This window comes from Cucurbita maxima, unplaced genomic scaffold (assembly GCF_002738345.1).
Source record: "Cucurbita maxima cultivar Rimu unplaced genomic scaffold, Cmax_1.0 Cma_Scf00014, whole genome shotgun sequence".
Classification (NCBI taxonomy): Eukaryota; Viridiplantae; Streptophyta; class Magnoliopsida; order Cucurbitales; family Cucurbitaceae; genus Cucurbita; species Cucurbita maxima.
The window spans coordinates 3551859-3563388 of NW_019272030.1; the positions used below are offsets into that span (position 1 = coordinate 3551859).

The window sequence follows — 11530 nt, forward strand, 5'->3', positions numbered from 1 at the left end:
AAAAAAAAAAAAAAAAAACACAAAGAATTAACGTTTGATTTTACCTGTCTTCTTGAGGAGTCCACTGTCCCTTTATAATGTTCGGAAGCTTCTTTGGAGGCTTGTTTTCCTTTCTTAGCTGAATTCTTTTTCGCTTCTTGATGTGATCATACCCAATAATGGTGTCTGACAATCCCAACCCTAAATGGCTGTTTGGCGGCTGAGAAAATTGAGGCATAAAGTTTCCGGGAAAATTCGTCCAAACACCCCCAGACCCCGCAAACCCATGCATGAACTTGGCCCCACTTTCAAAGCTCTGATCTTTGGGGGCTTCATTGCTAAAAGCTTCAAATTTTGGATCAAAACATTGGGTTGGCATCTCAGAAAGAAGGCTTTGTAATGACCCGTCAAGACGACGGCGATGATGATCGAGATCGTAATGAGAATTATTACTATTATCGATCGAATCGGATCTGTTGACGACGGGGAAGTATTGATGAAGATATTGAAAGTGATTGTTATTATGATGATGATGATCGAGTAAACTTTGGAACAAACCCTTGGATGATGATGGTGAGCAGCCTAATTCCATCCCCGAGAACTCACGGTCGTCGTCGTCGTCGAGGGGCGGTTTCGACTCCGCTTTGTCGGAGAAGAAGCTGGAGAGGAGGGGAAGGTCATCTTTGAAGTTGGAATCAAACTCCATGCAGCAGAAGCACAAGTAGAAGAACAAGAACAAAAAACAAGATCAAAGGATGTTGTTTTTTTTTTTCCCTTTTTTTATGTGAATGAAAATGGCTATCAGATAGCAATGTAATTACAGGGTTTTATTAGGGAGGAAAGGCAAAGGTAGTGGACCCCATAGCATCTATAGCCGTTGGATAATTTTTGATCCAACGGATCATATTGCTTGTTGATCATGACTGTTGATCTCCCTCTCTTGTGTATTTTTATTTTCAATGAATAATAAATAAAAATTTAAAAAATAAAAAAGAAAATAAAAAAATCATCATTAGGTCGTTATAAAGGCTTGTATTTTAGGGAAATTTTTGGGGAATGCATGTTGAAGGAGACGTGGAAGCATTGTTATGGTCTTCGTTAACTTTCATGCTTTATTTAATAATAAAAAATTACAGATCATCTTAATAAATACAGTTGGCTGATCAGACGGTCAGGAGACATTTGAGGGAGATGGATATGGTACAATGGAATGTACTCGATAATTTTATTTTTTTTTTAATTAATTGCTTGTATAAATCAATGCCTTTTTCCTTTCCATTTATTCTTTGTATTAATACCAAGTAATTAGAGGCAGAAATTCCAACCTGATTTTAATCAGTTTTTTTTTTTTTTTAATTTAAGGAATGTTGTGCGTAAATGTGTTTCTATACATAAACAAACTCGACTGAATCGAGCCGTGGGTAGATGATTTCTTATGTCTTGTTTCCTTAAATATGGATGACACCCGCCACTATCTCAAGGCTTGGTCCTGAGAGATATCAAAGATTGTTTGTATTAAGATCACTCAAAGGTTCAAAGTTGGGACCTCTACGTCGGTATGACCACGACTGTCCCCTGGAAACAACCAATAGCTGATGAATTTTATAATATCAATTTAGGTCAAATTGCACGATCATTTTACTATAAAATTAAAAAGAAATGAATTGGATCATCTAGCATACCACACGGACATTTATTTTGTTTACTTTCGGTAACTGACAATGTAAATCTTGATGGTGAGTTTTGTATTTGAGTGGTTCATTGTTCAAAGAATTTATTTAAAAATTAATATAGGGATAAGGTCGCTTTTTTATTCATTGACCATTCAAAATTCAATGTCTTTTTGACTCGTTTCATCTAAAGACAAACGAGATTAGAGTTTTTATTTTTGTATTAAATCACGCGTGTATTTTAATATAATAATATAGAGATAAATTATGTAATTTTTAAATTTCCAAGAGTAGTATATTACAGAAAAAAATTATGATCCTCACTGTCTAAGGATTAAGACAAAGATAGAGCTAAAATAAGACAAGAAACAATAACATGCATACAAATAAATCATGTAATTGGTCAACATCAACTCAATTTCCAATCCTTGGTCTCAAATGATAATAAATATTTATTATTATTATTATCTCAAAAACTACCCTAATAAGATTAATTAAATTTTGTGAGGGTCGGACATAAAGATTCTCCATAAAAAATTCACGGGAATTATGTGGAAAAATAATCTCTTATTCCTCGTCTAATCGGAAATTCTGTAATCTCTTTGCTCCTTCTCTCATTCCCCTGTTTAATTGAACGTTTTTTTATTTCACATTCGTAAATAAAATAAATTAACTATTTTGAATCACCATTTAAGTTTTTATTTAAGCTAAATGTATAACCTTTTTAAAAAAAGAAATATAGCTTTATCTTTCTTTAATATAATTAATGTATTAAAATATTTATTTATTTTTATTGTTCTCTTATAATTAATGTATTATTTTGTATATAGAATATTTGTTGAAACAATATTAATTATTGATAAGATTTTCCATCAGCTAATAACCAAAATACGAGGTAGTTAATATATATATATATATATATATAATAGACCCAAATTAGGTTAAATGATTTTTTTTCAAAATAACAAATAAAAAAAAACCTACATATTAATTTGTACATTAAGAAAATAAAATATAAAGTAAAATTTATTAAAAATGTAACATGTTTCATAAAAATTAAATAAAATATAAACATTACTCCATTACTTTGAATAATAATTTGTTTCTTCCGCTCATTCTCATATTTATTTAAATATAAAAATTAAATAAAATCTAAATGTTAAGAAAAGAAAATTAATTATAATAATTAAAAAGCTAAATTTTTAGAAATTCATTAAATAGTAATTAAGATTTTGATAGAGTAAAATTTGTAATTTTTTAAAACTGAAATTTATAATTTAAACGTTACAAAATATTTCCAAATATTAAAGAGATAAACACGAAATCTAAAATAGAAAATGATAAATAAAATTATGATCGATATTTATTTACAGATCAAATTGTCAAATTATTATTATTTTTGTTTCGGAAATTTGATATATTAATAATTTTTTTAAAAAAAAATTAAATGTCACATCAAGTATTAAGTTTAATAAACCAAAATACTTTTTAGACCGGGGAGGAGAGTTACTTAACAGAAGACCTGAATCAAAGGGAGAAAGAGAAACCGCGGGCTTAAAACAGACGGCGGTTAACGTACTTTTTTTCCATTCGGCTCTCCTCTCGTTCAGAGTTTTCCACTGCGCGCCATTCTCCAGCTCCAGTATTCTCCCAAACCCTTATTCATCTTGCATATGTTCTTGCAATTGATGCATTGAGTTTTGTAATTGCTTGTGAAATCTGTTCAAATGTTTCATGTTCTTGCGATTTTTGTTCCAAGGTTTCGAGGCGTTTAATAGTTTTGTTTTGGCCTTTTTCTGTTTCTGAAAATTGAATTCATATTCTTCACTAGGAAAGGAAATCTAGCGGGATTTTTTGTTTTTGGATTTTCTTATGATGGTAGTTTGTGCTTTGTGGGACGATCTTTGTCTAGTTTTTGGATTTTTGTTTGATTTATCGCGGATGTTGTGATGGGGATCTCAATTTTGCTTTCCCGAAAATTAACAATCATCTAATTTTTATTTGTTATTCTCTTCCTGATTTCTAGTTTTTTGGTTTCTTCGTTGTTTGTATACTGCTTGATTTGATCACTTTTGTGGTTTTATTGTATCAGCTCCTCAGACAAATAGAAATAGCCGGCTAAAACAAAGTAGAAATGGGGTTGACCTTCACCAAACTTTTCAGCAGGCTTTTCGCCAAGAAAGAGATGCGCATTTTGATGGTTGGTCTTGATGCTGCCGGAAAGACCACGATCTTGTACAAGCTCAAGCTCGGAGAAATAGTCACAACCATTCCTACAATTGGTGAGTTCTTTGATTAGAAAACCTTTTGCATGAAATGTCAAATTTTGATTGCTTAATTCGAATTATTTTTACTCATTTTTGGGACTGGTTCTCGTGGGAACCTTCACGCATTGGATTGATTTTCATATTTTTCTCCAGTACATCATGCATACTTTTTTTTTTTTTTTTTTTTTTCCTTTAAGAAAATAAAAGATATTGAAGTGTTTTTTTATAGCTATGATTGTTATTCTAGGTTCACGATGGCTCTGTCTTTAGTATTGTGAGATTATTTGTGTGCTTATTGATGTATTCTTTGCGCAATATTGAAGTACTATACCAAATCGTATAATATAGATCATGGAGTTGCCGTGTTTTCTTTTATCAGGATTTAATGTGGAGACTGTGGAATATAAGAACATCAGCTTCACTGTATGGGATGTTGGTGGTCAGGACAAAGTATGCATCTCTCTTTTCTCTTTTCTCTCCTCTCTTGATGAATATTGTTACTTAGTAAAAGATGTTGCTGCTCATTATTAAATTCTCAATTCTCTATGCTTGTTTCATGGACCCATTATTTTTCAATATCAAGTGTCTACCTTGCTAGTCAGTGCCATAATTGAGATTTGAGGTTCCTCCTCAGTATTCATTTTATGTGTTCGATTTTTCTACACGACTGTGATGAGTTATTTGTGTATCTGGATAAATCTGATGGAAACTGATTCACTTATTATTATTTACCAATTGAATAGATTCGTCCACTGTGGAGGCATTACTTCCAAAACACACAGGGTCTTATATTTGTGGTGGATAGCAATGACAGGGATCGTGTTGTTGAAGCAAGAGATGAATTGCATAGAATGTTAAATGAGGTATCGCCCTGTTTTATTTTTTCCCTATACAATTGAACTTGCTTTCTGTTTCAGATTAAAATTTATGGCTAAATGTATTACTATCATATCATAGGTTCCTTCCTGTTGTTTGAAATTTCTTGGAACTGATTTAACGTTAATTAGATCTATTTATTTTTGGATAAGAATATTAGTTAGATTCTATATATATATATATATATAAGAAATAATATCAATTAGATTTATCATTACATGCTTTTGGTTCATCTTGCTCACTTTGGGCACTAATGACAGGAAAATTTAGAACTTACTGAACTGCATGTTTCTTATTTTGGCCTCAATATGTTCCAAGTGGAAAAACTTGTGACGCTGTATAAGTTTTCATTTTTCTCTTTATACTCCCCTGCCATCCTTGCGTTTCTGTTATATTTTTTTTGCCTCTTATTGATGCAGCAATTCTCTTTCCTTGTAATATTTGAAACTTTTTCTGTTTTGTTAGCTTTATACATAATTTCTTGGAGTCTGCCAAACTTAAAGAAAACAGACGCTGAGTTTCCAAACTTAATGGCTTCAGGATGAACTGAGAGATGCTGTGTTGCTCGTGTTTGCCAACAAGCAAGACCTTCCTAATGCGATGAATGCTGCTGAAATAACTGACAAGCTTGGTCTTCATTCACTTCGTCAACGCCACTGGTAAAAAAATTTATTTTGTTTGTTTGATTATTTATTTCTCATGAAGCTATGATTTATTTTTGCATAATAATTTTTGTTTTTGTTCACTTATGTGCTTCACTGGTTCAATTTCTTTTAATGTTCCAGAACCCGTTACCCATGCATAATAGTGTGCATAAATTGGATTAAAGAGATCAGGATATATATATATATATATATATATATTAAAAAATAAATTTTATTAAGAATAAAAAATGAAAGGATATAAGGGCATACAAAAAAATCAATCCCACAAAAGGGGGCCCTACTAAAGGAAGGGGTTCAAACTATGAAAAATAGTGTCTATAGAATAGTTACAAAAGCTTTTTGAAATCAATGATCGAAGAGAAATATAAAATCTGACAAGAGACCAAACGTTACTGAGGTTCCTCTCCAAATCACTAAACACTCAATAATTTCTATCTCCTGATTTTTGGTGTGTGTTCCTAGAATATTTGAGAACGGTCTTTCAAATTTGTAGCTTGATTCTTTACAGCGTATGATTCATTATAATTGAAAGGAAAAGCAGTGTCACGTGTAAAATTATACAGAAGAATCTTCAATGGGGGATTTTTCTGGGGGTAAAATAGGAGAACTTTCAATGGTGATGAGAGGTTTGGGGAAGAAGTTTGGTCTTGTTATAGATTTAATTCTTCCCTTTAGGTGTCTGTTTTAAAGAATTGTTTAACTAAACACAGAGGTTATCGGAACTTGTTGAAGTATATTTCTTATGAGCTCCCTTCATTCTCCCATTTGGTCTATCGAGTGATAAGGGAGGGGAAGGAAATATATTTTTGGGAAGATCAGTGGGTGGGGGATCGACCACTCTGCTCTATGTTTCCCCATTTCTATCATTTGTTTTCCCAAAAATTGTTTGGTTACTGATTTTCTGGTTTGGTGGCGGAGCTTGGGTTCTTTCTCATTTGGTTTCCATCGCTTGTTGTTTGATAGGGGAGCGATGAATGTTGTCTCTCTCTTATCTTTTATTGGGGAGTATGATTTTAGGCTTCGGAGAAGAGATATTTGTATTTGGAATCCCAATCCTTTGGAGGCATTCCATTGTAAATCCTTCTTTCTTTGCTCATTGGACTTTTCTTCCGTTAGTGAGTTTGTCTCTCGAAGAAGTTGCCCTCGTTAGTTGGCTCATTTTGGTTATATTCTTTGTTGGAAGGCAGAGGAAGATCTGGATTTCATTCTTTGGAGATGTGAGTTTGCGAGATCTGTTTGGAACTACTTCTTTTAGGTGTTCAAATTTTTGTTTGTTTGTCATAGGGTAAGAATATGATAGAGGAGTTCCAACTCTGTCTTTTCGTGAAAAGGGCCGGTTCTTATGGCTTGTTGGGATGTGTGTTTTGTTGTAGGATCTTTGAGGAGTGAGAAATAAATAGTGTTTAGAGGTGTGGATAGAGACACTAGTGATGTTTGGTTCCTTGTCTAATTTCATGTTGAAATCCTTTTGTAACTATTCTATAGCCATTATTTTGCATAGTTGGAGTCTCTCCCTTTCGTGGTCTCCCCTTTGTGGGCTTGGTTTTTGTATGCTCCCATATTTTTTTCATTTTTTAACTCGAAAGTTGATGTTTTTATTTTTTTTTAAAAATAATGTAACTATCCCTTAATCCTTATTTTCTTAGGTTGTGCCCTTTTTTGTATAGTTAGCTAGTTTGTTCGTTTGTTCGACTTTTTTTGTTGGGCTAACGTTGTCATGAAACTCTTGGGATTCAATCTAACAACCTTATTAAAGAACAAAATATTTAGATCTAATTATTCAAGAACTCAAAAAACAATAAAGAATCAACTCAAGGGAAAGTTTTTGAACAAATTACCTTGATCATCAAGATCAAGAGTTTAAAAACTCGTGATTTGAATCACTTCACAAAATAATTTGATCAAAAGTACTTGAATGACTTTAGCCTGCAAATCTAAACACAAGAAATGTCCAGGAACAAGATCATGGCTTAAGAAGCATAATATGCAACTTTCATTTTAATACCCAAAATCTTTATACTAAGCAATAACATGAATGAATGACTATTTATAGCCTTGAAAACAAACCTTGAAATAACATATGGTCAATTGAAAGGTTATAACTCTCATGCCCATCAATACCATAATGACCACTTACTAAGTGTAACTTAAAACCTTAAAAACAATTCTCTAAAATTGAAAAATGCAATGAAACCTCCCTAAATCTAAAACATGTATGGTACAGTCATGTCATCCACCACAAAATCCACCATAAAGATTTTGTGGCAAGATTAAGCACCTTATTATACCATATGTTTTTTTTTTTGTTGGCTTCCTTGGTATTCTTTCATCCTACCCCATGAAAGCTGGTATTTCATAAAAAAAAAAATAAAAGGATATAGGAACATATTTTATCTAACATGTCCCTGTTTAAGCTCCGAGCCTATTGCTTAAATATCTATCATTCAAGTCAAAGTCTTTAAAATTTCTAGTTGATATTTCTATTTACCTGAATGTATATATTGGAAACGTTCTCTTATGCTGTTAGGAGTTAAGAACCGTGGTCTGCAGCATCTGTGCTAATATGTAAATTAACATTTCATTTCAGGTACATCCAGAGCACCTGTGCAACATCTGGAGAGGGTCTATACGAGGGTTTAGACTGGCTTTCCAACAATATTGCTAGCAAGGTAAGCACAAAAATCTATTGAGACCATCTTAAATCTCATTTTCTCACAATATTTTAGTTAAAAAATTTGCTTCATGTTTGGATATTGGCCTTAATCTTTAAATAGTGGAAACTGAATATTTTCTTTGAAAATCGTTAAAAGCTTTTCCACTTGTCCAAATGAATTGGAGGCTAATCAGAAAAAAGGACAACACATACCAATTAAGAGTCATAAAAAGAAGCTAATCTTGTAATCTTTTTGCTTGTAGAGCTCCATTTGTATATTTCATTTTATGAATGAATATGCGCCTCTTCAGAATCAATTTTCATTTCGAAGATCATTTGCAAATCTATTAGCGTCCCTTTTTTCTTTTTACAGGCATGAAGCAGCTGAGGTTTTTGACTGTCAGACTGGACTGTGGGTAAAATTTGGCGATGATTAGGGGTATAGTTCGGTTTTCTCAAGAAGTTTTGTTAGCAGCTGAAGTTAGCCAGACTTCTTTGTGTACTCTCTGTTTGTACTTACGGCTTGATCTAAAATTATCTAACCTTTATAGTTTCTTTGGGAAGTTAACCTTGTCATAGTTTTTTTGTCATCATATTATGTTGTCTCTGAGATCTCCTTTGTCTCTCTACTTGGGTATGAAGTTCAGTGGCAGAACCTCGTCTATGCCTCTCTGGCTCATTAATTTTCCTCTGCGGCACAAAATTTCGTGAAAGGCTAGCTGGCGGATGCTGGCCCACCGATCCAGATCAGATCCCTCTTCCTAAAATTGGTGAAGTATTAAAATCTAGTGAAAAAGGTTATCGTAATGGGGTTGCTTTCACTTTTTCTTGAAGGAATATAGTGCGGAAATTTCAAGGATTTCTTAAAATTTGAATTGTCCCAATTTGATGTAAATGCCAACGGTCTCTTACCTTTTAACTTTAACAACGTCACTTTCTTTTAGGGTCATGAAAGGATGGCCACCACCCACAATGGATATAGAAAGTTTAACCCATGAACCTTGAGACATTTACAAACCAGTTCACAGGTTTCCTTTGCTTATGAATAGTATTTCCTCCGTTTAACTTCAGCCATACATGCCTGAGGAGACTGCTTCACGAATTAGTAGTTTTTCTTTCTAACTTGTTAGAATATCGTCCTACTTTTTAGTGCATGGACAATGGTATTATTCATCCTCGTTCGGTTTTATGCTTCCATGCTTCTGAATGATCTGGGTTTGAGCCATCAACATTATGATTATATATGCAACTGTTTATCAGGTAGCACTTCGGAGACATTTGGCGGCTGTGTCTTTGCAACTCCCTGCCAAGTAATTACAAAATTCTGACCCAGCTAAATTCCATATTCCATACAAGGGCCTCTTGAAATGACTTTTCAAGTGCTTAAAAAAGTGTTCTTGCAATTTTTTTTAAAAAAAGATATATATTTTTAAGCATTTGAAAAGTCATTCCAAACTGTTTATGTATATGTAGCGTATCATATTTCAATGTTTAGTTTGACATAATCTTTTGCATATAGGTCTTTTGGGTTCTTAAGAAGTGGTAGGTTGTTTGAACTTTGGAGTTGAGTTTGAAAGGGTTTTCTCTTGTGTTATATATATGTTTGAAGTAAAAAGATAAAGTGAAGTAAAGCTGGTCAAAGCATGTCTGTTAGCCTATACTTTTTTAGTAATGACTTGATTTTTAGATTAATTATACTTTTTCTTTAAATGTTTTTTAGAAAAACATTTTTAGGAACTTCTAAGCGATCCCTAGATTACCACCTCTTCCCTACACTGTTGAAATTTAGCACCAATTCTTCAGTATTCATTCTTGGTAACAAATGAACACAAAAAACCATTTGTGTTTTTCAAATGATGTACTTGATTTTTTTTTTTTTTTAAAGAAAAAACATTTGTTACCATCGCATAATATCAATGTATTCAATACCATGCATTAACACCACAACTATCCCTTCTTATAATTCATAGAGAAGCAACTTGATAAACAAGTGTTGAAAACAGTTGCTGTAAACTATTATTTAAAACCCTAGTGACCTAAGCCTACTAATTTGATTGGGTATATTTCTATATATATAAGCATCAAAAAGTCATATTTGTCCTTCAAACTCTCCTCCCCTTTATACTCACCCTAAAATTGCCTTCCCCATCATTTGACCAATTGATGTATGCCATGCATAGAATGGAAAACAGCATCTTATTTTGTGGTGCACATACATATCCATACACACCCTTCACTTTAAGAGTTGAGAGTTAGGTAAAATATTAAAAGCCTTTTGAAATTACATGAAAAATGAACAGTTCTCTTCATATGGGTTGGGTTGCCCTGTCTATATATAACCCACTTCATTCATCTCCACATCTTATTAGTAGCTTCCTACACCTCTCTCATTAAGAAAACCAGAAGAAAGTAGTGAGAGACTAGAGAATGGGTACAGAGAGATTAAGCTCTTCTCAGGATGATGATGAAGTGAGAAAGGGGCCATGGACAATGGAAGAGGACTTGATTCTGATCAATTACATTGCCAACCACGGTGAAGGAGTGTGGAATTCACTGGCCAAAGCTGCAGGTAAATTCTCTGTTTCTTTCGACTTTTCCTTTCTTGGCACAGAAATTTTGGCTTCTTATGCTGCTGAGATATGAAACTTTGCTGTTATAACTTTGTAGGACTCAAACGTACTGGGAAGAGTTGTCGCCTCCGGTGGCTGAACTATCTCCGGCCTGATGTTCGGAGAGGCAATATAACTCCTGAAGAACAGCTATTGATTATGGACTTGCATTCTAAATGGGGTAACAGGTCAGGTTTCTTGATCATTTTAGCTAAAGATATAGAAATATCCTGTAATCAAAATAGTTTTGTGTTTTTGTTTTCAATATTCGTTTAAGTTAATAAGGGTTATTGACTGTATACTTGTAACAAGTTTGTGAGTTTAGGAGGAGGATGAGTATCTTCATTAGTTGTGAAAAATAAGTCATTTGTGAGAACAAACTAAAGAAAATTAGGAGAAAGTATTGATTAATGACTAGCTACCTGAATTTTCGACGGCTTCTGTTCTGAGAAACAAAGAGAAATTTTTAAAAACAGCTCCTAATCCACATCTATCTCATGGACATAAATGCTTTTATCAACATACAAATACAAGTTTTTAGGAATGTTTGACATGGAAGCAATATCTTCTCTCTGTACAAGATACCGTTTAGGACAGCTTTATTGCACGTTTTAAAAACCTGCTGAATTAAGAATGAAGTGATGAAAACTTTCCATTTTTAGCTGAACCCTCGACTTAGATGTAGATAGCATCTCCTAGAAAAGGAAAAAACACAAGGGGTTCTTTTTCGGTTTTGGTTTGATGAAGAACCCCACTCAGACCAATCGTCATTTTTTTTTTTTTTTTTTTTTTTTTTTTTTTTTTTTTTTTT

General features: G+C 33.0%; 3 protein-coding genes across 5 annotated transcripts in view; 2 read left to right on the forward strand and 1 right to left on the reverse strand.

The window, feature by feature from the left end:
- LOC111489101 (transcription factor MYB118-like) overlaps positions 1 to 762 on the reverse strand; it is a 2373-nt gene extending 1611 nt beyond the window's left edge. Inside the window, exon 1 of the mRNA XM_023137137.1 lies at positions 45 to 762. Within this exon, the coding sequence (XP_022992905.1) occupies positions 45 to 685 (641 nt within the window). The 5' untranslated portion in view covers positions 686 to 762. The remainder of the gene's footprint in view (positions 1 to 44) is intronic.
- Positions 763 to 3166: 2404 nt separating this feature from the next.
- LOC111489103 (ADP-ribosylation factor 1) lies at positions 3167 to 8700 on the forward strand. Of its 3 annotated transcripts, XM_023137142.1 has the most exons (7): positions 3167 to 3291; positions 3742 to 3931; positions 4296 to 4366; positions 4660 to 4779; positions 5333 to 5451; positions 8045 to 8126; positions 8484 to 8700. In XM_023137142.1, exons 2-7 carry the CDS (start codon positions 3784 to 3786, stop codon positions 8487 to 8489), a joined length of 546 nt encoding a protein of 181 aa, XP_022992910.1. In that variant the 5' UTR covers positions 3167 to 3291; positions 3742 to 3783; the 3' UTR covers positions 8490 to 8700. The 3 variants fall into 3 exon arrangements, with proteins under 3 accessions (XP_022992910.1, XP_022992907.1, XP_022992908.1); XM_023137139.1 differs by lacking the exon at positions 8484 to 8700 and having other exon boundaries at positions 8045 to 8147; XM_023137140.1 differs by lacking the exons at positions 3167 to 3291; positions 8484 to 8700 and adding an exon at positions 3328 to 3408 and having other exon boundaries at positions 8045 to 8147.
- A 588-nt stretch (positions 8701 to 9288) lies between these two features.
- The window catches only part of LOC111489102 (myb-related protein 305-like), a 3376-nt gene continuing 1134 nt past the window's right edge, over positions 9289 to 11530 (forward strand). The window contains exons 1-2 of the mRNA XM_023137138.1: positions 9289 to 10679; positions 10778 to 10907. Coding sequence (XP_022992906.1) covers positions 10538 to 10679; positions 10778 to 10907 — 272 coding nt within the window. The 5' untranslated portion in view covers positions 9289 to 10537. The remainder of the gene's footprint in view (positions 10680 to 10777; positions 10908 to 11530) is intronic.

What these genes read in the sequence shown, in the direction of transcription:
- LOC111489103 (XM_023137139.1), top strand. Translation starts at nt 3,784, where the DNA reads ATGGGGTTGACCTTCACCAAACTTTTCAGCAGGCTTTTCGCCAAGAAA. An exon ending in CACAACCATTCCTACAATTG is followed by an intron (nt 3,932 to 4,295) that starts GTGAGTTCTTTG and finishes TTCTTTTATCAG; the next exon opens with GATTTAATGTGGAGACTGTG. An exon ending in TCACTTCGTCAACGCCACTG is followed by an intron (nt 5,452 to 8,044) that starts GTAAAAAAATTT and finishes ATTTCATTTCAG; the next exon opens with GTACATCCAGAGCACCTGTG.